Source organism: Lagenorhynchus albirostris, chromosome 1, assembly GCF_949774975.1.
Source record: "Lagenorhynchus albirostris chromosome 1, mLagAlb1.1, whole genome shotgun sequence".
Taxonomy (NCBI): Eukaryota; Metazoa; Chordata; class Mammalia; order Artiodactyla; family Delphinidae; genus Lagenorhynchus; species Lagenorhynchus albirostris.
The window spans coordinates 41392629-41417560 of record NC_083095.1 but is presented as its reverse complement, the minus strand read 5'-3'; the positions used below and the strand labels follow the sequence as shown (position 1 = coordinate 41417560).

At 38.7% G+C, this 24932-nt stretch overlaps 1 protein-coding gene, 1 long non-coding RNA gene and 1 pseudogene across 2 annotated transcripts in view; 1 reads left to right on the top strand and 2 right to left on the bottom strand.

Annotated features, from left to right (window-relative positions):
- Positions 1-1621: 1621 nt before the first annotated feature.
- On the bottom strand, positions 1622-2389 carry LOC132529903 (transformer-2 protein homolog alpha-like; annotated as a pseudogene).
- Positions 2390-4963: 2574 nt separating this feature from the next.
- LOC132529898 (uncharacterized) overlaps positions 4964-24932 on the bottom strand; it is a 138770-nt gene continuing 118801 nt past the window's right edge. The window contains exons 3-4 of the long non-coding RNA XR_009543610.1: positions 9026-9069; positions 4964-5149 (exon numbers count right to left, since the gene is read on the bottom strand). This is a non-coding gene — a long non-coding RNA (uncharacterized LOC132529898). The remainder of the gene's footprint in view (positions 5150-9025; positions 9070-24932) is intronic.
- LRRC9 (leucine rich repeat containing 9) overlaps positions 13005-24932 on the top strand; it is a 99650-nt gene continuing 87722 nt past the window's right edge. The window contains exons 1-5 of the mRNA XM_060166976.1: positions 13005-13052; positions 20147-20365; positions 20985-21125; positions 21659-21722; positions 21998-22068. Coding sequence (XP_060022959.1) covers positions 13005-13052; positions 20147-20365; positions 20985-21125; positions 21659-21722; positions 21998-22068 — 543 coding nt within the window. The remainder of the gene's footprint in view (positions 13053-20146; positions 20366-20984; positions 21126-21658; positions 21723-21997; positions 22069-24932) is intronic.

The following is a 24932-nucleotide window of genomic DNA, read 5'->3' as shown; positions in this document are numbered from 1 at the left end:
ATGTAGCTGCTTCCCACTAGCTATCTATTTTACAGTTGGTAGTGTATATATGTCCATGCTACTCTCTCACTTCGTCCCAGCTTACCCTTCCCCGTCCCCGTGTCCTCAAGTCCATTCTCTATGTCACGTCCTCTTGTTTAAGGCCTAGTTATCATTTGAGAACATGTATGGGATGGGTTGTATCTGCTTGGCTATATAAAAGGGTTAGGTTTCTTTCTGTCTTCCATCTTTTCAGGGGATTGCCTGTGATATGAATCATATTCTGGTTTAACGTTTATTCAGTAATAAAATTGCTTTCTTTTCCTTCTACCTTTGTGGAGAGGTTTTCTGGGTAGCCAGGAGATTTTGGTCTTAATTATATTTCCCCAAAAAGGGGAATGAGAATTGTCAAGCACTACTGGTGGGAGGGAAATCTGGAACAGCCATTCTGGAAAGTTATCAGATGATATCTAGTGAAGTATATGTTTGCCTTTTGCCCAATAATTCTATTCCTGGCATATACCCCAGAGAAAATGTCCTTAAGAAAACAATTTCAAGGCTGTTCAATACCCTATTGTTTATTGTAGTCAAAATAGGTGCCCATCACTAGGGGAACAAATGAAAGATAAAACATGGTAGATATATATTATGGAATAATGTGCATAATACAGAAACAATGAACTACATGAACATACAGAAACAAGGATAGATCCTAAAATAGCACTGAATGAAAGAGAATCAAAATACAATTTATAGCACAATAACTTATTTTTTTCAAAGAAATTAACTTTTATTTGAAAGGAGACTACCCTTCCCCTCACTATTTCTAAGGACTCTATACAATAGCCTACTTAAACCATTTCCCCAATACCAAAATTTCTAACAGCAAAGCATACAACTGCTCTAAATAATAAGGCTTGTCCTTCACTGATTAAACTTCAAAAATTTCAACACAAAAATCAAACTTTACGTTTTTAAGTTTTAACAAATGTATTTTAAATACAACATGTTTTGTAGGAGTCCACAAGCTTTTCATCTCTAAAAAAACGACATAATTTTTAGGGTTCAAAAATTCCATTCTTCCAAAGAAATGACCAAGTGTTTTCTTCTATAGCTTCAAACTTTCTACACTCAATTATTTGATTGCTCCATGCCACCCCAGACAAACCTGACATGACTGAACTACTTTATGTTACTAACTTCCCCAAAAGAAAGTTAAAAAAGGAGTTTGTAGTAAATGCAGCTCTCTAATACCATGTCTAATACAATATCTAACACAAAAGAAGCTTTAGAAAGATCATTTCTTTCTTCATTCGATTAGGCAGGAGTTAATTTTCTGTAAAAGCAACAAACAAACAAAAAACCATTTACAAAAGCATAACACTAGGGGTTCCTGTTTTACTCAAGATGTTTAACTACTCAAAATGACAACAATTACATCTTTAAGAATATAATAAAAGGGGTGAAAACAGCAATACAATCGACAAAGTGTAGATGCTAAATAAACCAAAGATGTTTTTAAGGGTTCTTTTTAAGGAGTAGGAAGGATTAGAAGCTTGGAGAAATCCAGAATTAAACAAAAAAAGAGAAAGGGGAAAAAAAAAAAAGAAAAAGATGTCCTCAACAGCAGCCACTCTGTTTATCAATAGCGTTTTGGGCTGTAGGAACAAGATCTTTATTGTGATCTGTATCGACTATAGTAAGGAGAAGGTGATCTTCTTCTGTACCAGTAATCATCATCTTCATATCTGTCGTACCCACGATCATATCCTCTATCATAGTAAGAATCTCGACGTCTGCCACCTCCTCCACCTCCACCTCCATCTCCACCGCCTCCACCACCACTGTGAGTTGGTCTGCCCATGTATATGCCTGGTGTGGGTGTGTGCACTCTCTTGGTGATAGAATAATCTACACGAATTCTTCTACCATCCAGCTCCATTCCATTTTCCCTTTCCATAGCCTCCTTTGAGTCATCTATTCTCTCAAAATAAACAAAAGCAAATCCTTGTGATCGTCCAGTTCACTGGTCATAAACCACATTGACACCACTCAATGGTCCATATCAAGAAAATACTTCGCGAAGATCTTTCTCTGTCGTGTACAAACTGAGGCCAAACACTCCTAGACAAGTGTTGGGATCTGGATTTGCCCTGCTGCCTGTATGTCTTCTCTGGTTAGACATTGGAGAATGACTTCGGCTCCTGCGACGCCGGTATTCTAGTGTATAGGACCTACTTTGAGATTGTCTTCTATGAGAGTGAGAATGGGATCTGGATCAAGTGTAACGTCTATGAGAATGCCTCCTTGACCTCGACCTGGATTTTAATCTTGATCGAGAATGGGATTGAGAGTGTTTGGAAACTCTTGATGGACTATGAGATCCTGACCTGCTCTCTGATTTTACATGAGCAGGAGTTCCCGTTGGAGATTTTGACTGAGAGCGAGGCTCTCTGCCCTCGAAGTTGTTCTCTCTACATCACTCATGTTGGCCAGGCACTCCCCAGAACTAAATAAGAGACAGGTCTCGGCTTGAGGGCCGATGGCCTAATCAACCAGCTGACTGGACCGTGGGGAGGAGGAAAGAGTTGGCAACAACAGCCGCTCCACTCCACTCCCACTCGGTCGCAGGCTCTGGCAAAAATCCACAGTAACTTTTTATAAATAAAAAATACAGACACACAAAACAGTACTGCCTGTTTTTCAAAGATAGATGCACAACTCAAGGTTTATAAGAAACATCAAATGTATGCCTATTATTGGGATGGGGGTGGGACTGGATATAAAATAAAACAAGGGCCTTATATAGACAAATGTCGATAATGTGCTGTGATCTGAGGAATACAATCAACTTTCTGAGCCTCAGGTATAATAAATAAATAAAAGACACAAAAGAAAGGAGGTAGAGGAAAGAATTCTCCCACACAAAGAACTGGTCAGCTCTCTAGCGAATTAAGACTACCATCCCTTCTTAAATTCACTATCCTTCAATTTGCTACCATAAAGCTAAATACAAATAGAATTAGGAAGGTAAAATAAGGAGGTTATGTTGTCTGAAGTGGAGTATCTTTTTACAATTCCGTTCTGGCTGCCTTTTAAGAAAAGCTTGTGCATTAATTATATGTCAACAAATCATGGACAAAGATTATTTAACATTTTTAGATAGACTCATTAGAAATAGCATTCTGTTGGTCTAATTAAAGTTTTATTTCAGGATAATTCCTACCTTTTAATTGAATAATATATATTTATTGCCAGACATGAGTAATAAGAGGACCCCTGCTGATGACTTTATATGCACCACAAAATTATCTCTTCCGCTGCCAAAGTAAACCCTAAGTTGTGCTGCCTTCGTGTTTTCACGATATATCAAATTTAAACATGTGACAGCAAATTTTCACAGATAATCTAATAAAATCATTAACTGGAAAGTACTCATTTGCATAAGGATCAAATGTCAACAAGAATATAAAAATTAAATTAGCATTTGAAATCTCCAGACTTTTGGTTCTCTGGAATTAAACTTGAAGACATTACAAACCCAAATTGTAATTAGATGTCTCCACTGTTGTCTACCAATAAGAATAGGGCTTTGGGGGAAATCAATTTAACCATCTATTCAAAAGATTTTAATAAAGAAAGATTTTCTTATTTAGGTCTATAGTCATCTCTATTTTGTTTAAGTAATTCCTCTTTAATTCAGGTGGTGACACGGTAAGTGTGCCATAATCAGTGGTAAGATAGCTTCCCAATTGTTTTCAGGTTCAAGATACCTTTATCCATAAATAAAGTAGATTTAAATTTATATGTTTTGGCCTTTGTCTAGGAGTATGAACAGACTGATGAATGAAATGAAGTCTTATTTCACTTAGAATGTTTTACTTTGCTTGACTTTTAGTGGCTTCTACTTCTGTTGTTTCTGGTACAGACACATAAAACCATATCATAAAGAAGCTTTAAAATAAGAAAAGGAGATTAACAAGAATGGTCACTGATTCTGTATGCTTTCTCTGGTTTTAACTGTAATCACCTTTTGCTCCAAATACCATCTAGAACACGCTAACAGGCAATTCTTCCTTTAAGAATTACTAGGACAAGGGCTTTAGTTTGGCAACTCACCAATGGTTATCAGTCTACAGCTATACAGGAACTCTGACTCAGTTGCTGACCAAATCCTTGAGCTTTACCTAAAAATAACATTCTTAAAATTACTCATTTATATAATATAACGAAAACTGTGTTAGCTTTCTCCTAGTCCTTTACTGGTTAGGAAAGTCACAATAAAAATTTCTAACAATATCAAAGTAGATAATCTCTATACTTTTATGCAAGAGTTGCATCTCCCAAAATGAGAAGCTTGATGTAGATAATTCACCTAATTGATTTCTGATCCAATTTCTTAATTTAATTTAAAAGTTTAAATTTCTAAACTATTGTTATCTAGCTTTTACACTCTAAGATGAAAATTTACCCAGACAGGTCATCTTGTTCAACTAGATTTTCAGAAAAGTTAATAGTAAAAGTACAAATATGAATCAGATTTTTCTGGTCCTTTTTTTAAACCCTTAAACCATAAATATTTTAATTAATTTTTAACTAATTAATGACAGAAACTGAAATTTCTGTGAAATAAAAAAATGTACAGGTAAAATTATTTTTTCTTTTTCTATGTTTATGTATGTTTATAAACAGTCAATATTACAGATAAAATATTTGAAATGAAAATATATTTAAAAATCTGCACTCATATTTTTCATGAGAAAGCAGTTTTAAACTATAGTCTATTGAATGAGGCAGCCATCTGGTGACGGAAAAGAGCACTACAGACACTATCTTGCATGAACTGAACGTCATAAATATTCTACACAAATCAACTTAACCTCAAAAAATATAGTAGTGCTCTCCAACAGAAATATAATAGAAATCACATATGTAATTTAAAATTTCCTAATCGCCGCTTTTAAAAAGTAAAAAGAAACAGTAATTTTAATAAGGCATTTTTATTTAAACCAATATATCAAAACACATTATCATTTCAACATGTAATCAATACATATTTTTTTATGCTAGGTCTTCAAAATACCATGTGTGTTTCACAGCACAACTCAATTCGGACTAGCCACATTTCACGTGGCTGTGGCTAGTGGCTGCCATGTGGGACAGCGCAGATCTAGAAAATGAAACGAGACCTGCAGTTACTTTGATTTGCCTAAGTTCATTCATTTCTCAGCCCCTCTGCCCACTCTTTTAAAAGTTCTTTCCTTTCCCTCTTTAAATTTTATCTTGTAAAATTTTTTGGCCTCCTGTACACTTTGGAATACATAAACGGCCCTCAAAAGTCTGTCGACGAACGACAAGAAGACCCTTGGAGGTCCTATGTCTTCTCTGAAGGGCACCAGGGCGTTACGTAGGCCTGCGCTGTCCTTCCATTCGGCTCGCTCTGCGCTCAGCGGCTTCGGGCTGCAGTCAGCTACACTCCTGGAGGGCGGTGGTGGCGGGCCGCAGGACCAAGAGCGCGCGGGGGGCATCAGGGCCTGTTCCGACCATCTGGCCGCCTTGACATCACAGCATCGTGTCTTCGGGGTTCAAGTCCAGCGAGGCTCCGGGCTTCCAATGAAGGTCAAAGATTTTCAGTAGGAAAGAGCCGGGACTGGAAGAGGCAACGACTAAGTCCCCGCCATAAGTCGTCGCTTCCCGTCCGGGCCTCTGATCCGGCGAAGGTGAGTGAAAAGCTACCTGCAGGGATCAAATGATCCGCAGCTCGGGAAGCTCCCCACCCTTTCCCAGGAGCACCAGCAGGGTCTTCCGGGTGGACCCCGACCTCTGCTGATTGGTTGGAGCTTGCCACCACGTGATCCAGAAACGAGTCGGCCACCGCTTTCCCCGCCCCTTTCTCCCCCTCCCCACCCAGAGGTAGCGGGAGGCGGAGGGCGGGTTTCCTAGGCAACCGCAGCGGGGTAGTGTGTACACACCAGGCCCCACGGTAGAGAGGGTGTCGTGCCTGCTGCTGCAAGACAGGGATTAAGAAGTGGGAGTGGACTCTGTTCTGTCTCGGATTGCCCCGGAATCCATCCTCTCTCTGGGATAAGGTGAGTGACTATCCCCTGGTGGCCTTTGGGAGTACCTCACCTGTAGGCAGGTCCCAGGAGTCTCTGCTCCCCTCTCCTCTCTCTGGCTACGCTGGGAGGAAGACAAGAGAGAAGCAACGTTGAGGTCAAAAGACCCCTGTAACGGTGCAGTGGCGATCATGATAATGAGAGACAGTGACATGACTTTATCTGAGGCCGTCACGGTTGCCAGAGCAAAGCTGAAGAGGAGGAGGAGGAGGAGGAGAGGGAGGGTGGCCCACAGCCGCCTGTGCAGCCTTTACTGAGGGAACGAACTGCTCCTTGGACACACTTGATACTGCTCACCTAGAGCTGGAAGGGCGTTTTTTTGCCCATCAGTAATAATGGATGGATTCTGATCCATTTGTACCCAATTAATTTTTAACTAATTAATGACAGAAACTGAAATTTCTGTGAAACAAAAAAATGTACAGGTAAAATTATTTTTTCTTTTTCTATGTTTATGTATGTTTATAAACAGTCAATATTACAGATAAAATATTTGAAATGAAAATATATTTTAAAATCTGCACTCATATTTTTCATGAGAAAGCAGTTTTACTTGACCATACAGGGCTTCTAGTTTGTAGAAAAGAAATTTGATTTTCTCACAATGACACCCTCCCCAGCTCTCATGGCAGACAAAAACATTACTCTTTGTACTCTATTGTTCTACTCTGATTGGTCATGTACAGAAAGTATTTAAGTTATATCATATAGGACCCTGTGGCATGACAATTAATTCAAACCATTCAACAAATTTTTATCAAACACCAAGCATGTGTCAGGCACTGTGGTAGGTTCTTTGTCCCTGCCTTCAGTGAACATGTAACCTGTCAAGGAGGAAAGACCTGGAAGCATCACAATACAGTGGAACAGGTGTTGTATATAGGGCATATGCTGGCTTTAATTGGAGTCATGAGGAAAAGAATGATTATAATACTATCAGAGAGAATTAAAGTCTTCACAGAGAAGACCCTTGATTTAAATCTTTAAGGGTGGAGTATGCCGTAAAGTCAAGGGACAGTTAGGGAGGGGGAACAGCATGTGCCAAGAACAGAAATACCCCATGCCATTCAGAGAACTATAGTTGTGGCCAGAGCCTGGGTTGTTCGTGGGAGTTTGTGGTTGATGAGCTTGAGAGGTAGACAGGAGTTAGAGTTTGGAGACTATGAATACCTTCCAAGAGGAGCAGCGTGAGTGGATTTCCCTTTCAGGAGGTTGCTGTCACAGTAGAGTAGAGGATCGATTGGCAGGAAGTGGGACTATAGGGAAAGCATTGGTTAAGTTGAAGTGATGAGAGCCTGAATCAAAGCAGAGGCAATTGGATAGAGGGGAGGAAAAAAAAACAACAACAACGTGATAGACATTTAAGAGGTATATGCAGAAAGATTTAATGAGTGAGCAAAAGTGGGGGAAAGAATAAAAGAGTGGTTGAGCATAAGTTCCAGGCTTCTGACTTGGATGATTAAAAGAATGGTGTCACTTACCAAGAGAAAACATGCATTAGGAGAAGCAGGCTGGCTGGAAAATATAGAGTTCAGTTTTGAACATACTGAGTTTGAGACACATTCAGGTGGAGCTTTCCATGTGTGTAGTTGGGTGTTGCACAGAAAAGAGGAAGATAAAAATTAGTAATTCTTCAGCAAGAAGGAAACTATTAATCAGAAAATTAAGTTTTACATAACAAATAGAGAGACGCCAAGGAGAAAAAGTCACACCAAAGCAGAAAAAGAGCCATCAGCATCATCAGATTCGATGACAGGGTCAAATTGAGAGCTGAAACATGTCTAGTGTCTTTGGCAATTAGATTATTGTTGACCTGGAAAAAGAAACTGCAGTGGCCTGAGGTGTCCTCACTGAGACTGCAGTAAACTGAGAACTGAATAGAGGTACTGAAGTATTGCTAATGACTACATATCTTTTGTAATGTTTCCTAATGCTATAATATGGTACTAATGACTTATATCTAAAAGTTTTCCTGTAAAGGGGTCTAAAATCAGCTGTTCATTGAACACAGGATAGGAGAGCTTTTTTTTAAAGATAGTAATGACCTAACATTCATATATGGAGAGAAAAGAGACCCTAGAGAAAGGAAGAGGGGAATAAATGAAAAGAAGGAAAATTTGACAGACCAAAGTTCTGAAAGAGACTGAAGAGGATGGGATGAGTACACAGGAAAAGGGATTCATTTTGGGGAAGAGAAAGAATACTTTTACTAAGACAGGAATCAGAAAGTGAAAGAAATACAGTTGACCCTTGAACTGATTAACTGGGGGTTAATCCATGTATAACTTAGAGTCGGCCCTCTTATCCTTCGTTTCTCCTTATCCTCGGATTCAAAAGGCATGGACCTTGTAGTTTGCAGTATTTACTGTGGAAAAATATCTGCATATAAGTGGGTCTGTGCAGTTCAAACCTGCATTGTTCAAGAGTCAATTGTATATTTTAAGAGGTGTGGGAATTTAAGGAGTGTATATCTGATGGTGTCACTGTTCTCTGTGAAAATGGGGACAAGATCATCTGCTGAGAGAGAGAACTTGAGAAGAGTGGTGAAAGTTTAGAATAGTCCAGACGTTGTGAATCCCAGATCTGTATCTCTAGTCCTACTCCCTAGGAGAGGAAGTTGAAGAGGAAAATATAAAATGTCTGTTGTTGGATTCAACTCAAGTTAGAGACCATACATTTGCAGTGATTTCAACTCACATGACCAACTGGCCATGTGAAATCTTCCAGCAGCACTCCAAAGCAGAGAGCACAGGTGACTAGATCAACCCAAGGTTTGAGATTGGAAGCGTGAAAGCTATAGAAACTCCTGGTAGCTCCTGGCTCCCTGGAGAAACTAGAGAAGATCTGTAGTTTCTTAGATGGGCAGGCCCTGAAAAGAGCTTTCCCAAGGCGCAGAAGAGTGGGTACAAGCTGGGCATCAGGACACTCACCTCTTGATGGAATCAGAAACTGGAAGCCTTGGGACCACTTGTGACTGGAGAAAACATACAAGACTTGTAAATACCAGGAAGGCCCATAATTATGCATAATTAATTACGCACAATCACATAATTCAGATGTAGTTATGCAAATTATAGAATTTGGGGGTTTTAAGTTAAATTTTGTTTTGCTAATTAACTATTGAATTACAACAAGGTTTTTCCTAAATGAGGGCATTGGTGAAGGGAGGATAAGGTGAAGTGAAAGAAAAGGTTGGTACCCCAAATATGCATAGTAGTCTTCTTGAATAAATGGAGAGTTATATCTTGTTCTAGAGGAAGACTCAATACTGTAAAGATGGAAGTTCTCCCTAAATTAATTTTTACAATCGCATCTCAGTCAAAATCCCAAGTGAATTTTTAAAAACTAAATGCAAAATAATCATAAGTCTTATTTGGAAAAATAAATATGAAAGAATAACTGGAAATTTCCAAAAAAGAAAATGAGATAGAAATTTACAACATGAATCACAGTAATCAATACAGGATAATACTGTAGGAATACATAGAGCTAAGGGAAAGCAGATTAGAAAGTCCAAAATTAGGCTCAAGTATATGTGATAATTTAGTGAATAATGAAGGGAGCAGTTAATTTCTTCTGTAATAGGTATCTTGGACATGGACTAGAAAACTTGGATGGCTGTTTGTTGACTTTGAGGGTGTTAAAGGCAGGTTTTATCCCTTGTGTGGTGGTGGGCAGACAGACTTTTCCTTTGGTGCTCACAGACATTAAACCAGAATGTAGGGGCTTCTCTTCTGATAAGAAGAGGTACTACAAAGCCCTCCTTTACTTGGGGTGCCATCCAAGTAAACCTAAGGAGGGAAGACTGTGGCCTGCATCTCTGTATGGGCCTCTGATGGATTATCTAAATTCCTTCAGGTTGTTCCTTGCTACATGCTCCCTTGCCTGGCCACTCCTATGCTGTAATATCTGGGGGTTGTCCAAGAATGGGGTAAAGAGACAGTTGCCAATTGGAAGCAGGGAAGGAATGATCAATATTACTTTTAATATAGATCCATCATCTAATCACTGCTCACCATCCTCACTACTACCACCCTATTCCAGCTGCCATCCTCTCTCACGTTATTATAACTGCCCCTTGACTGATCTCCTTGCTTCTCCCTTCAACCCCTACAGTCCATTTTCAACAGAATAGCTAGGGCGATCCTTTCTGAAACCTAAGACAGCTTGTGTTATTCTTTCTTTCAAAATCTTCATACAGCTTTCCATCTTACTCATAATGAAATCCAAAATCCTCATAAAAGCCTACAGGATAGCACATGATCTGACCCCACAGAACCTCTCTGACCCCACATCCTACTGGTCTCCATCTCCCTCACTGTGCTCCAGCTACATCATCTCACTTGCTATTCTACAAACATGTCAAGTATACTTTCACCCATTTTTTTTTTGCATTTTCTTTTCCCCATGCTTTGATGCTTTTCCCCAAGATTCCTCATAGCCCGTACTGCCTCATTTTCCACAGTTCTTTGCCCAGATTCCACATTATCAAAGAGGTCTTCTCTTTTCTCCCATATCTATTATTCTCTAACTGGTAGATATTAGTCCTCAATGCATAAATGAATGAATGAGTGAATGAACAGAGATTCCATTGTATGAGGATAACTTTCTGGGTGTACTTTTCTTTGTGGTGCTAGCTGGGATCCCTTCCTCAGCATAGTGGAGCAATGTCCCCAGTTTACAAAGCCTGAGTACAAATATAGGTTGTAAATATTACCCTGATACAGATCTCAAAATCCTTTGATTTGGACTCTTTGGATGGCCCACAGCCACTTTCTTCCCAATCACTGCTGCTCTGAGTTTGGGGAATTTTTTTTTTTCTTTTTTTTGTGGTACGCGGGCCTCTCACTGTTGTGGCCTCTCCCATTGCGGAGCACAGGCTCCGGACGCGCAGGCTCAGCGGCCATAGCTCATGAGCCCAGCCACTCCGCGGCATGTGGGATCCTCCCGGACCGGGGCATGAACCTGTGTCCCCTGCATCAGCAGGTGGATTCTCAACCACTGCGCCACCAGGGAAGCCCTGGGGAATTTTAAAGGATAGTTTTGTAAAATTTCTTCCTCTGGTACCTTGAATTTTGGGCTGGTCTGTACTGATGGGCTTTTTCTCTCAGTCTGATGCCATCTGCTTTATCTTCATTCAAAAGACCTTTCTCAACATCTCTGGCCATCAGTGCTCTTTTGCTAGCACTGCTACACATTCCTTTCTTATTTTCCTAGTTCCCTAGTCATTCCAGCGAGATTTGAGCAGAGAAGGTAGGTAAATACATGGCCTCAAGTCACCATCTTTTTTTTCTTAAAATTTTAATTTACATGTACACCTGCACATGTATAAAGTTTTGCATAAATGATTAAAAGTGAGCATATAAATACTTTAAAAATAAACATTTATGTAAAATTTCATAACATGTATGTAGAAACCACACAAATCTTAGGTATCTAATTTTATTCTCTCGAAGTAAATGCATTCCATTAGCACCTAGATCAAAAAATTTATCTTCATCAGCACTCCAGAACCTATCTTTTGCCTCCTCCTAGTCAATCAGCCCTGAAAGGTAATGACTATCTTGACTTCTAATACCATAGATTAGTTTCCAGATTTTATATGAATGGAGTCATGCAGTATGAACTCATTGTGTTTGTGTCTTCGTTTGTTCAATATTGTGTTTGTGAGAATCATCCATGTTATGTACACCAATAGTTTCTTTCTCATTCTACTCCTAGGTATAAACCCCAAAGAAAACTGTACCTATGTCCTGCATAATAAAAATGTCCAGGGAAACACTATTCAGCTCCAAACTGGAGACAGTCCAAATGTCTACTAACAGTAGAATGAATAAGTAAATGGTTATATATTCATATTATACAATACTAAACATGCTTTTTTAAAGTGTAGGGTTTTTTTTTCCTTTTTACCTAGATCCATCTCCATGCAACCTCTCATGCTTATTATAACCACACCAGCTTTCACCTATATCCAAGGTAACTCATGTTAACAACTTAGTATGTATCTTTACATATTTTCTCCTTACATATGCATAATCATAAACACACATACATATCTCTATTCTACATCTATACACACATGTATGTACACACATATCTGTGGAGGAGTTATTATCGTAAAAGGTAGAATCACAATAAACAAATAAATACAATTTCTACATATTGCTTTGTCATGTCCTCATATTAAAACCAGGATTCCTATATTTTTAAAATAGTATATGTCTGGAATAATATAATGAATATATTAAAAATTATGAAAAATTAGGTTAAATTTTATTGAAGCTACTTAGGTATTTAGTAGTTCATACCATCTAAAATGAGGAAGTTGACTAATTCATTTTAATAAACATTTATTACCATGCCTATGGTATGTCATTAAGCCCTGAAAATTCTTTTCTTTGCTAACTATACTTAGAGAACTGTATTCAGTTTGGAACACCATAGTATAATAGGATGAATGAACTGGAACTGGTTCAAGGGAGAAAACAGGGCTCTTTCTAGTGAGAGAACTAAAAGACATGAACTGAGGGCAAGGTGAACATATAGATGAGAGATGACTATGTTCTTCAAGTATTAAAGGGTCATAGTGTGAAAGAAAAATTATGCTTGTTTTATTTGAACCCAGGAGGTAAAATGACAGTGAATGGGGAGGAGTTATGGAGAGAGAGAATTAAATTCAGAATAAAAAATAACTGTCTAAGAGAAAACTTCATAGATGGAATGGACTGTCTTGGGGTCCAGACATCCTTGGTAATGTACTGTTGGGAAATGTCAAGCCACAGGTGAGTAATTCCACCTAAGTAACTTTAAGGCTCCTTTAAATGATATGGCATGACTCTAGTACTTATTTCAACTTTTCCTTTTCCTTAACAGTTATATTATTATAACCTTCATTTTTAATGGAAGATGATTGAATGTGAAAACCTAAACCAAGAAGACATAATTAAAGAACTGGTGAGTCAAAGCCAGGTTTCTTTTCAACTACATTTGTAAGAATATTAAATGGAACATTTCTACACTCCTTTCTGGAGCTTATCTAGAGATTTCTTCTACACCATGATCTTTGGAAATAGAGAAATATCATATATATGACACAACTTTTCTTCTTGTGAGTGAAAAATGACATCAGTGAAACTGGCCGTTTATAATTTCTAATGGCAAAAATAAGTTTTTATCTTTTTTTTTTCATTTTAACATCTTTATTGGAGTATAATTGCTTTACAGTGGTATGTTAGTTTCAGCTTCACAACAAAATGAATCAGTTATATATATACATATGTTCCCATATCTCTTCCCGCTTGCATCTCCCTCCCTCCCACCCTCCCTATCCCACCCCTCCAGGTGGTCACAAAGCACCAAGCTGATCTCCCTGTGCTATGCGGCTGCTTCCCACTAGCTATCTACCTTACGTTTGGTAGTGTATATATGTCCATGCCTCTCTCTCGCTTTGTCACAGTTTACCCTTACCCCTCCCCATATCCTCAAGTCCATTCTCTAGTAAGTCTGTGTCTTTATTCCTGTTTCACCCCTAGGTTTTTCATGACATTTTTTTTTCTTAAATTCCATATATATGTGTTAGCATACGGTATTTGTCTCTCTCTTTCTGATTTACTTCACTCTGTATGACAGACTCTAGGTCTATCCATCTCATTACAAATAGCTCAATTTCGTTTTGTTTTATGGCTGAGTAATATTCCATTGTATATATGTGCCACATCTTCTTTATCCATTCCTACGATGATGGACACTTAGGTTGTTTCCATCTCTGGGCTATTGTAAATAGAGCTGCAATGAACATTTTGGTACATGACCCTTTTTGAATTATGGTTTTCTCAGGGTATATGGCCAGTAGTGGGATTGCTGGGTCATATGGTAGTTCTATTTGTAGTTTTTTAAGGAACCTCCATACTGTTCTCCACAGTGGCTGTATCAATTTACATTCCCACCAACAGTGTAAGAGGGTTCCCTTTTCTCCACATCCTCTCCAGCATTTATTGTTTCTAGATTTTTTGATGATGGCCATTCTGACTGGTGTGAGATGATATCTCATTGTAGTTTTGATTTGCATTTCTCTAATGATTAGTGATGTTGAGCATTCTTTCATGTGTTTGTTGGCAGTCCGTATATCTTCTTTGGAGAAATGTCTATTTAGGTCTTCTGCCCATTTTTGGATTGGGTTTTTTTTTTTGTTATTAAGCTGCATGAGCTGCTTGTAAATTTTGGAGATTAATCCTTTGTCGGTTGCTTCATTTGCAAATATTTTCTCCCATTCAGAGGGTTGTCTTTTGGTCTTGTTTATGGTTTCCTTTGCTGTGCAAAAGCTTTTAAGTTTCATTAGGTCCCATTTGTTTATGTTTGTTTTTATTTCCATTTCTCTAGGAGGTGGGTCAAAAAGGACCTTGCTGTGATTTATGTCATAGAGTGTCCTGCCTATGTTTTCCTCTAAGAGTTTGATAGTTTCTGGCCTTACATTTAGGTCTTTAATCCATTTTGAGCTTATTTTTGTGTATGGTGTTTGGGAGTGATCTAATCTCATACTTTTACGTGTACCTGTCCAGTTTTCCCAGCACCACTTATTGAAGAGGCTGTCCTTTCTCCACTGTACATTCCTGCCTACTTTATCAAAGATAAGGTGACCATATGTGCGTGGGTTTATCTCTGGGCTTTCTATCCTGTTCCATTGATCTATATTTCTGTTTTAGTGCCAGTACCATACTGTCTTCATTACTGTAGCTTTGTAGTATAGTCTGAAGTCAGGAAGCCTGATACCTCCAGCTGCATTTTTCGTTCTCAAGATTGCTTTGGCTATTCGGGGTCTTTTGTGTTTCCATACAAATTGTGAAATTTTTTGTTCTAGTTCTGTGAAAAATGCCAGTGGTAGTTTGATAGGGATTGTATTGAATCTGTAGATTGCTTTGGGTAGTAGAGTCATTTTCACAATGTTGATTCTTCCAATCCAAGAACATGGTATGTCTCTCCATCTATTTGTATCATCTTTAATTTCTTTCATCAGTGTCTTATAATTTTCTGCATACAGGTCTTTTGTCTCCTTAGGTAGGTTTATTTCTAGATATTTTATTCTTTTTGTTGCAATGGTAAATAGGAGTGTTTTCTTGATTTCACTTTCAGATTTTTCATCCTTAGTGTATAGGAATGCCAGAGATTTCTGTGCATTAATTTTGTATCCTGCTACTTTACCAAATTCATTGATTAGCTCTAGTAGTTTTCTGGTAGCATATTTAGGATTCTCTATGTATAGTATCATGTCATCTGCAAACAGTGACAGCTTTACTTCTTCTTTTCCGATTTGGATTCCTTTTATTTCCTTTTCTTCTCTGATTGCTGTGGCTAAAACTTCCAAAACTGTGTTTAATAAGAGTGGTGAGAGTGGGCAACCTTGTCTTGTTCCTGATCTTAGTGGAAATGCTTTCAGTTTTTCACCATTGAGGACGATGTTGGCTGTGGGTTTGTCATATATGGCCTTTATTATGTTGAGGAAATTTCCCTCTATGCCTACTTTCTGCAGGGTTTTTATCATAAATCGGTGTTGAATTTGGTCAAAAGCTTTCTCTGCATCTATTGAGATGATCATATAGTTTTTCTCCTTCAATTTGTTAATATGGTGTATCACGTTGATTGATTTGCATATATTGAAGAATGCTTGCATTCCTGGAATAAACCCCACTTGATCATGGTGTATGATCCTTTTAATGTGCTGTTGGATTCTGTTTGCTAGTATTTTGTTGAGGATTTTTGCATCTATGTTCATCAGTGATATTGGCCTGTAGTTTTCTTTCTTTGTGACATCCTTGTCTGGTTTTGGTATCAGGATGATGGTGGCCTCGTAGAATGAGTTGGGGAGTGTTCCTCCCTCTGCTATATTTTGAAAGAGTTTGAGAAGGATAGGTGATACCTCTTCTCTAAATGTTTGATAGAATTCGCCTGTGAAGCCATCTGGTCTGGGCTTTTGCTTGTTGGAAGATTTTTAATCACAGTTTCAATTTCAGTGCTTGTGATTGGTCTGTTCATATTTTCTATTTCTTCCTGATTCAGTCTTGGCAGGTTGTGCCTTTCTAAGAATTTGTCCATTTCTTCCACGTTGTCCATTTTATTGGCATAGAGTTGCTTGTAGTAATCTCTCATGATCTTTTGCATTTCTGCAGTGTCAGTTGTTACTTCTCCTTTTTCATTTCTAATTCTATTGATTTGAGTCTTCTCCCTTTTTTTCTTGATGAGTCTCGCTAATGGTTTATCAATTTTGTTTATCCTTTCAAAGAACCAGCTTTTAGTTTTATTGATCTTTGCTATCGTTTCCTTCATTTCTTTTTCATTTATTTCTGATCTGATTTTTATGATTTCTTTCCTTCTGCTAACTTTGGGGGTTTTTTGTTCTTCTTTCTCTAATTGCTTTAGGTGCAAGGTTAAGTTGTTTATTCGAGATGTTTCCTGTTTCTTAAGGTAGGATTGTATTGCTATAAACTTCCCTCTTAGAACTGCTTTTGCTGCATCCCATAGATTTTGAGTTGTCGTGTCTCCATTGTCATTTGTATCTAGGTATTTTTTGATTTCCTCTTTGATTTCTTCAGTGATCACTTCGTTATTAAGTAGTGTATTGTTTAGCCTCCATGTGTTTGTATTTTTTACAGATCTTTTCCTGTAATTGATATCTAGTCTCATAGCGTTGTGTTCGGAGAAGATACTTGATACAATTTCAATTTTCTTAAATTTACCAAGGCTTGATTTGTGACCCAAGATATGATCTATCCTGGAGAATGTTCCATGAGCACTTGAGAAAAATGTGTATTCTGTTGTTTTTGGATGGAATGTCCTATAAATATCAATTAAGTCCATCTTGTTTAATGTATCATTTAAAGCTTGTGTTTCCTTATTTATTTTCATTTTGGATGATCTGTCCATTGGTGAAAGTGGGGTGTTAAAGTCCCCTACTATGAATGTGTTACTGTCGATTTCCCCTTTTATGGCTGTTAGTATTTGCCTTATGTATTGAGGTGCTCCTATGTTGGGTGCATAAATATTTACAATTGTTATATCTTCTTCTTGGATCGATCCCTTGATCAGTATGTAGTGTTCTTCTCTGCCTCTTCTAATAGTCTTTATTTTAAAGTCTATTTTGTCTGATATGAGAATTGCTACTCCAGCTTTCTTTTGGTTTCCATTTGCATGAAATACCTTTTTCCATCCCCTTACTTTCAGTCTGTATGTGTCTCTAGGTCTGAAGTGGGTCTCTTGTAGACAGCAAATATATGCGTCTTGTTTTTGTATCCATTCAGCCAAGCTGTGTCTTTTGGTGGGAGCATTTAGTCCATTTACATTTAAGGTAATTATCGATGTGTATGTTCCCATTCCCATTTGCTTAATTGTTTTGGGTTCGTTATTGTAGGTCTTTTCCTTCTCTTGTGTTTCTTGCCTAGAGAAGTTCCTTTAGCAGTTGTTGTAGAGCTGGTTTGGTGGTGCTGAACTGTCTCAGCTTTTGCTTGTCTGTAAAGGTTTTAATTTCTCCATTGAATCTGAATGAGATCCTTGCTGGGTAGAGTAATCTTGGTTGCAGGTTTTTCTCCTTCAACACTTTCAATATGTCCTGCCACTCCCTTCTGGCTTGCAGAGTTTCTGCTGAAAGATCAGCTGTTAACCTTATGGGGATTCCCTTGTGTGTTATTTTTCCCTTGCTGCTTTTAATATGTTTTCTTTGTATTTAATTTTTGACAGTTTGATTAATATGTGTCTTGGCGTATTTCTCCTTGGATTTATCCTGTATGGGACTCTCTGTGCTTCCTGGACTTGATTAACTATTTCCTTTCCCATATTAGGGAAGTTTTCAACTATAATCTCTTCAAATATTTTCTCAGTCCCTTTCTTTTTCTCTTCTTCTTCTGGAACCCCTATAATTCGAATGTTGGTGCGTTTAATGTTGTCCCAGAGGTCTCTGAGACTGTCTTCAGTTCTTTTCATTCTTTTTTCTTTATTCTGCTCTGCAGTAGTTATTTCCACTATTTTATCTTCCAGGTCACTTATCCGTTCTTCTGCCTCAGTTATTTTGCTATTGATCCCATCTAGAGTATTTTTCATTTCATTTATTGTGTTGTTCATCATTGTTTGTTTCATCTTTAGTTCTTCTAGGTCCTTGTTAAATGTTTCTTGCATTTTGTCTATTCTGTTTCCAAGATTTTGGATCATCTTTACTATCATTATTCTGAATTCTTTTTCAGGTAGACTGCCTATTTCCTCTTCATTTGTTAGGTCTGGTGGGTTTTTATCTTGCTCCTTCATCTGCTGTGTGTTTTTCTGTCTTTTCATTTTGCTTATCTTACTGTGTTTGGGGTTTCCTTTTTGCAGGCTGAAGGTTCGTAGTTCCTGTTGTTTTTAGTGTCTGTCCCCAGTGGCTAAGGTTGGTTCAGTGGGTTGTGTAGGCTTCCTGGTGGAGGGTACTAGTGCCTGTGTTTTGGTGGATGAGGCTGGATCTTGTCTTTCTGGTAGGCAGGTCCACGTCTGGTGGTGTGTTTTGGGGTGTCCTAGACTTATTATGATTTGGGGCAGCCTCTTTGCTAATGGGTGGGGTTGTGTTCCTGTCTTGCTAGTTGTTTGGCATAGGATGTCCAGCACTGTAGCTTGCTGGTCGTTGAGTGAAGCTGGGTGCTGGCGTTGAGATGGAGATCTCTGGGAGATTTTCGCCATTTGATATTATGTGGAGCTGGGAGGTCTCTTGTGGACCAGTGTCCTGAAGTTGGCTCTCCCACCTCAGAGGCACAGCACTAACTCCTGGCTGCAGCACCAAGAGCCTTTCATCCACACGGCTCCTTAATTTGGGATGATTCGTTGTCTATTCATGTATTCCACAGATGCAGGGTACATCAAGTTGATTGTGGAGCTTTAATCCGCTGCTTCTGAGGCTGCTGGGAGAGATTTCCCTTTCTCTTCTTTGTTCTCACAGCTTCCAGGGGCTCAGCTTTGGATTTGGCCCTGCCTGTGCGTGTAGGTCGCCGGAGGGCGTCTGTTCTTTGCTCAGACAGGACCGGGTTAAAGGAGCCGCTGATTCGGAGGCTCTGGCTCACTCAGGCCGGGGGCAGGCGGTAGGGAGGGTCACGGAGTGCGGGGCGGGCCTGCGGCGGCAGAGGCCGGCATGATGTCGCTAGCCTGAGGCGCACCGTGCGGTCTCCCGGGGGAGTTGTCCCTGGATCCCGGGACCCTGGCAGTGGCGCGCTGCACAGGCTCCCCAAAAGGGGACCTGTGTTCGTCCACAGGCTTCTTGGTGGCGGCAGCAGTGGCCTTAGCGTCTCATGTCTGTCTCTGGGGTCCGCACTTTTAGCCGCGGCTCGCGCCCGTCTCTGGAGCATCTTTAAGCAGCGCTCTTAATCCCCTCTCCTCGCGCACCAGGAAATAAAGAGGGAAGAAAAAGTCTTTTGCCTCTTCGGCAGGTCCAGACTTTTCCCCGGACTCCTTCCCGGCTAGCCGCGGTGCACTAAGGCCCTGCAGGCTGTGTTCACGTCGCCAACCCCAGTCCTCTCCCGGCGCTCCGACTGAAGCCGGAGCCTCAGCTCCCAGCCCCGCCCGCCCCGGCGGGTGAGCAGACAAGCCTCTCGGCTGGTGAGTGCCGGTCAGGTCGGCCCTGATCCTCTGTGCTGGAATCTCACCGCTTTGCCCTCCGCACCCCTGTTGCTGTGCTCTCCTCCGCAGCTCCGAAGCTCCCCCAATCCGCCACCCGCAGTCTCCGCCCGCGAAGGGGCTTCCCAGTGTGTGGACACTTTTCCTCCTTCACAGCTCCTTCCCGCTGGTGCAGGACCCGTCCCTATCTTTTTGTCTCTGTTTATTTTTTTCTTTTGCCCTAACCAGGTACGTGGGGGGTTTCTTGCCTTTTGGGAGGTCTGAGGTCTTCTGCCAGCATTCAGTAGGTGCTCTGTAGGAGTTGTTCCACGTGTAGATGTATTTCTGGTGTATCTGTGGGGAGGAAGGTGATCTCCGCGTCTTACTCTTCCGCCATCTTCCTTTATTATCTTAAACAGGTAATAATCCAATTTCTTTTTTGAAAACAGTGTTTATGCAATGGTTTATCTTATGAGATGATTGGAGAAGAAGGATCAGATACTTCAAAACTGGAAATGTTTTTCTCAGGGTACCCTCGTATACTCGGATTATCATTATTTCCTAATTTAACAAGTCTCACAATTGTTGCTCAAGATATAAAAGAAATTTCAGGACTAGAAACTTGTTTACGGCTTAAAGAACTTTGGATTGCCGAATGCTACATAGAGGTAAGTCTAAACATAACCTTACATGAAGATTATGCTAAGTCCTTTGGCTTTGGAAAAATAATTCATTGAAGTATATGCTTGAGGCATGGATCAAAACAGATAGATTCATACATGATGAATTGCAATTAAACCCTTTGCCCAGTAAAACAAAACAGAACAAAAACAGATAAATGGACAAAATATAAAAATAGATTTATACAAAGGAGAAAATAGAAATAAATAGCTAAAACATAGACACATTCTACTTTTTAATAATCAAATCAGATCAAATAATACCCAGTACTGCTAGTGAAATTGGTTTACTTTGACCCTATTGGTTGTGTGAAAATTATAACATCTATATTGAAAAGCAATATTGCAAAATGTATATGGTTATGATTATAACCATATAAAAATAGGTATCAAGTTGATTTAAAAAGAATATGAAAATTGAAAATAGTATTTAGGCAGAGGGATTGTATGATTTTTTATATTTTAGTACATTTCGCTGGGTGTTGATTTTGCAATCTATTCTGAAAATGTGATTTTTAAGGAAAATGTACTTAAAATCTACTTTATTGAAGGATTAATAGAAAAACACAAGTTAACACTATTCAGGCTCCTCTTTTTTTTTTAACAGAAAATTGAAGGTATTCAAGAATGTAGAAATTTAGAAAAACTGTACTTATATTTTAATAAAATTTCTAAAATAGAAAATTTAGAGAAATTATCCAGATTGGAGGTTCTTTGGCTGAACCACAATGCAATTAAAAATATTGAGGTAAGATAATTTCAGTGATTTATATTTAAAGTCAACTCCTGTAGAGTTTAACCACAATGTCCAAGAAATATTCATGGCTAGTTTAATTAGTTAAGAGGAACTAATGTGTATGTAGCATATTGTAACATATAGAGAACTTCGTATGCATCATTTTCTTTACTCCTCCCACCGTGTCTGGGAGGTAAGGTGTTATTTCTTCTCTGAAGGTTAAAAAAAAAAAAAAGGAGGTTTAGAGAAGTTTTGAATATAACTTGCCTAAGATTTTAAACACACTCTGTGTGATGTGTTCTTTTTGCTACTCCTCCTCCTCTTTTCCTCTCTGCTTCCCTCCCTGTTCCCTTCTCCTTCAAAAATTCTTTCCAGGTTCCAGAGAACAAAGTAGAATTCACTGAGGCACCCACTTACTTCTAAGCTTGTAAAGTAAACAGCACCTGGTGCTTGGAACACCTGGAGAACTAACCAGATTGCTCAGATGATTTATAAACATAGATTTTAATGATTTCTTCTAAATTATATATTGTCTAAAATTTTAGGGTTTGCAAACTTTGAAGAATTTAAGTGATCTCAACCTTGCTGGAAATCTAATAAGCAGCATTGGTATGTACAGTTTCATTTGGAATATGAGAGAATGTTACAATAATTTTTTGTCAATATGAAAAGTACAGTCTTGAAAAGCATTTCTAAATCTATAATTACAGGATGTGAAAATACTACCCATTGATCAGTGGTTACTAATTATACAACGTTACTGTTAGTCTCATTTATATGCAAGAAAAGATGGTCATATACAACTCAGAAATATAACAAGATATGAACAGGAGGTAAAATGAGAAATTTAACTTTTTTCTCATCTTGTTTTTTTTTAATTAAAGGTCGATGTCTTGATCCCAATGAACAACTAGAAAGATTAAACCTTTCTGGTAACCAAATATGTTCTTTCAAGGTATGTTTAAGTGGAATAATTTATTTTATTCATCAACCTGGATCATGAACCATCTTTTTGCAGAAAATGGACTAAAGAGTCCCCACTTAAAGAGTAATTTATTTTGGACTACCCAATACTCCCAGAAATTTGAGAGTTACCTGATTAAATTGGCCCTAACGATCTGACACTATTAAAACCAAACAAATAACTATTTACTTGGTCTTAGGATACCACTTTCTCTTAGTTTTTCTCCCATCTTTCTGGCTACACCTCTTTGGTTTTCTGGTTTTTCATCCTCTCCTAGCATCTAAAAAATGGATTGCCCCAAGTTAGTCCAAGATCTTTTCTCATTTCTATCTGCATTCATTATCTAATCTAATCATCTTATAACTTTAAATACCTTTATCCACTTATTACTCCTAAATTGGTATCTCTACTTTCCCTAACTCAAACTGATTTCCCCTCTACCGAACCTTTGTCTCCTGCAGCCTTCTCCATTTCTCTAAATGTCATCTCAATTCTTCTAATAACTTAAGCCAAAATCCTTGAGTCATTTTTGACTCCTCTTATTCATTCATACCCCATAACCAGTCCATCAGCAAATTCTGTTGGCTCTACCTTCAGAATATATCCAAAGTCTGACCATTTTTTACCACCTGCATCACTATTAACCTGGTTGAAGACACCATCATCTCTTTCCTGCATTATTGGAAAAAAAAAAAAAGCCTCCTAACAGTTCTCCCTGTGTTTACCCTTTCACTGCACTCAGTCTGTTCTCCACATAGAAGCCCACTCCTTTAAAAATATGTCAGATCAAATCATTTCTGCTCAAAACCCTCCCTTGGCTTCTCATCTCTTTCAAAGTAAAAGTCAGTTCTTACAATGGCCCACCAGACTCTATATAATCTAGTCTCCCCACTGTCTCTCTGACCACAGCTTCTACCACTCTCCCCTTTGTTTTCATCATTCTAGCCACCCTGGTCTCCTCACTGTTCCTTACATATATCGAGGACACATTCACCTTAGGGCCTTTGCACTTGCTGGAGTGTTCTTACCCCGTATATCTTCGTGACTCATCTCATTTCTTTCTGGATGTTATTCAAATGTTATGTTCTTGGTGACACCTTTCCTGCCTAATTAAGTAAAATAGCAATGACCCCTACTACCCTCCTCAAGTGGAAGCATTCCATTACTTTTCCCCTGTTTTATTTTTCCTATTGGCACTTACCCACAACCCTTACTTGAATACAAGCTCCATGAGTACAGGAATCTGGCTTGTTTTGTTCACTGCTATATCTACAATACTTAAAGCAGTACTTGACTTGTAATGAATCTCAATAACCATTTGTCAAGCACATAAATGAGAGAGAAAAAACAAATAAGAAGACAACGTTTATGGTATATAATGTGGGTGAAAGCATATGGCATTCATAATTCTGACAGTGTCAGACTGAAGGTACATTTTCAAACACTTCCTCTAGACAATAGGTGAGCAAATTAGCTATAGAAATAATTTTGAATTGATCAATATTAAAGTAGGCATTCTTTTACTCAGAGAAGAATATAAGACACCAAAAATCTATAGAATGAGGCAGAATGTTATAAACACCTTAAAAAGAAATTTCAATAAAATTTAATTTTATTAGTCAAATTCAAGAGGAAATATCTGATGTGAACATGGAAGGGTTGACAGAATTTCAACAGGCATTGTAGGGAGGATTTTCTACAACGCAGTGGGAAGTAGGCATTCCAAGATGAGAAGAACAATATGCAAAAAGGTGTGGAGGTAAGAAATCAGTGTTATTTGAGTAACATCAGCAGCAGAGATCAGAGGGAGCTGTGAAAGGTAAATTCAGAATGCTGTAGCAGGTAATGTTTAAGGTAACAAATGAGACATAAGCAGGAGTTACCTAGGGAAATAGCATTCCAAGCAAAGGTGTGAAGGACCTAAGTGGTGGAAAGAGTGTGGCAAATATAGAAAACTAGAAATCCTCTGTGCCTGGAACGGAATGAGGGAGAGAATCATGAGTTGAGGCTGAAGAAGATAAGTGCAGAAGGCTGGGAGGATAAGGTATCACCCTGCCAAGAAGCCATATGGAAGTTTATCTCACCCTGGCCAGCCACGGCAGCCTTGTGGTAAAGAGCAGAGGCTGCACAGGCAGAAAGATCTGTCACTTCTAGCCCTGCCACAGACTAAGGGCAGCATAATACAATGGTAACATGAAGTTGAAGTGAAATAATAAAATAAAGCTCCTAGAACAATGACTAAACACAGTAAGCACTCAATAGATATGCCATTTTATTATTATTACTATCACTTTAATGACGTTAACCTATTTCAATCTCCTCATCAAAAGGATGGGGATAAAAATAGGATTATTGTGAAGGTTCATTGTATGGCATAAAATTAAAAAGGCTCTCTATAATAATTATGGCTTCTCATAAAAACATTAACATGACTCACAGCAACCTTTATTATTCAAATATTAGGAATATTCCTGAAATATTATTATTCTGAATTTTTATGTCTACCCTTTCCAGTCACCCTAAAAAGATACTATCCTGGTGAAAGTGAGATGTGCTTTCATAGACTCCAGCGTCATCTAACTTCTGAGTGTATGTGGAGGATTCCTGCGTAAGACTTCAAAGTTCACACCCGCCATAGCCTAGACTGATGGTCAAATGCAACACAGCCACCCAGAAATCAAACAGTATCTTTACTCTTCAGCATAGTCAATGGTTTACCTTCCTTGCCCTGCAGAATTTGACCAAATAATTCTCTGCACAGCTCTATTCAGAAATCTCCTTTTTAGAGTCACCCTGATTAGTTAGTCCCACTCATGCTATGGGCCTAGCCATAGCCTTAGGTCCAGCCAGTAAGC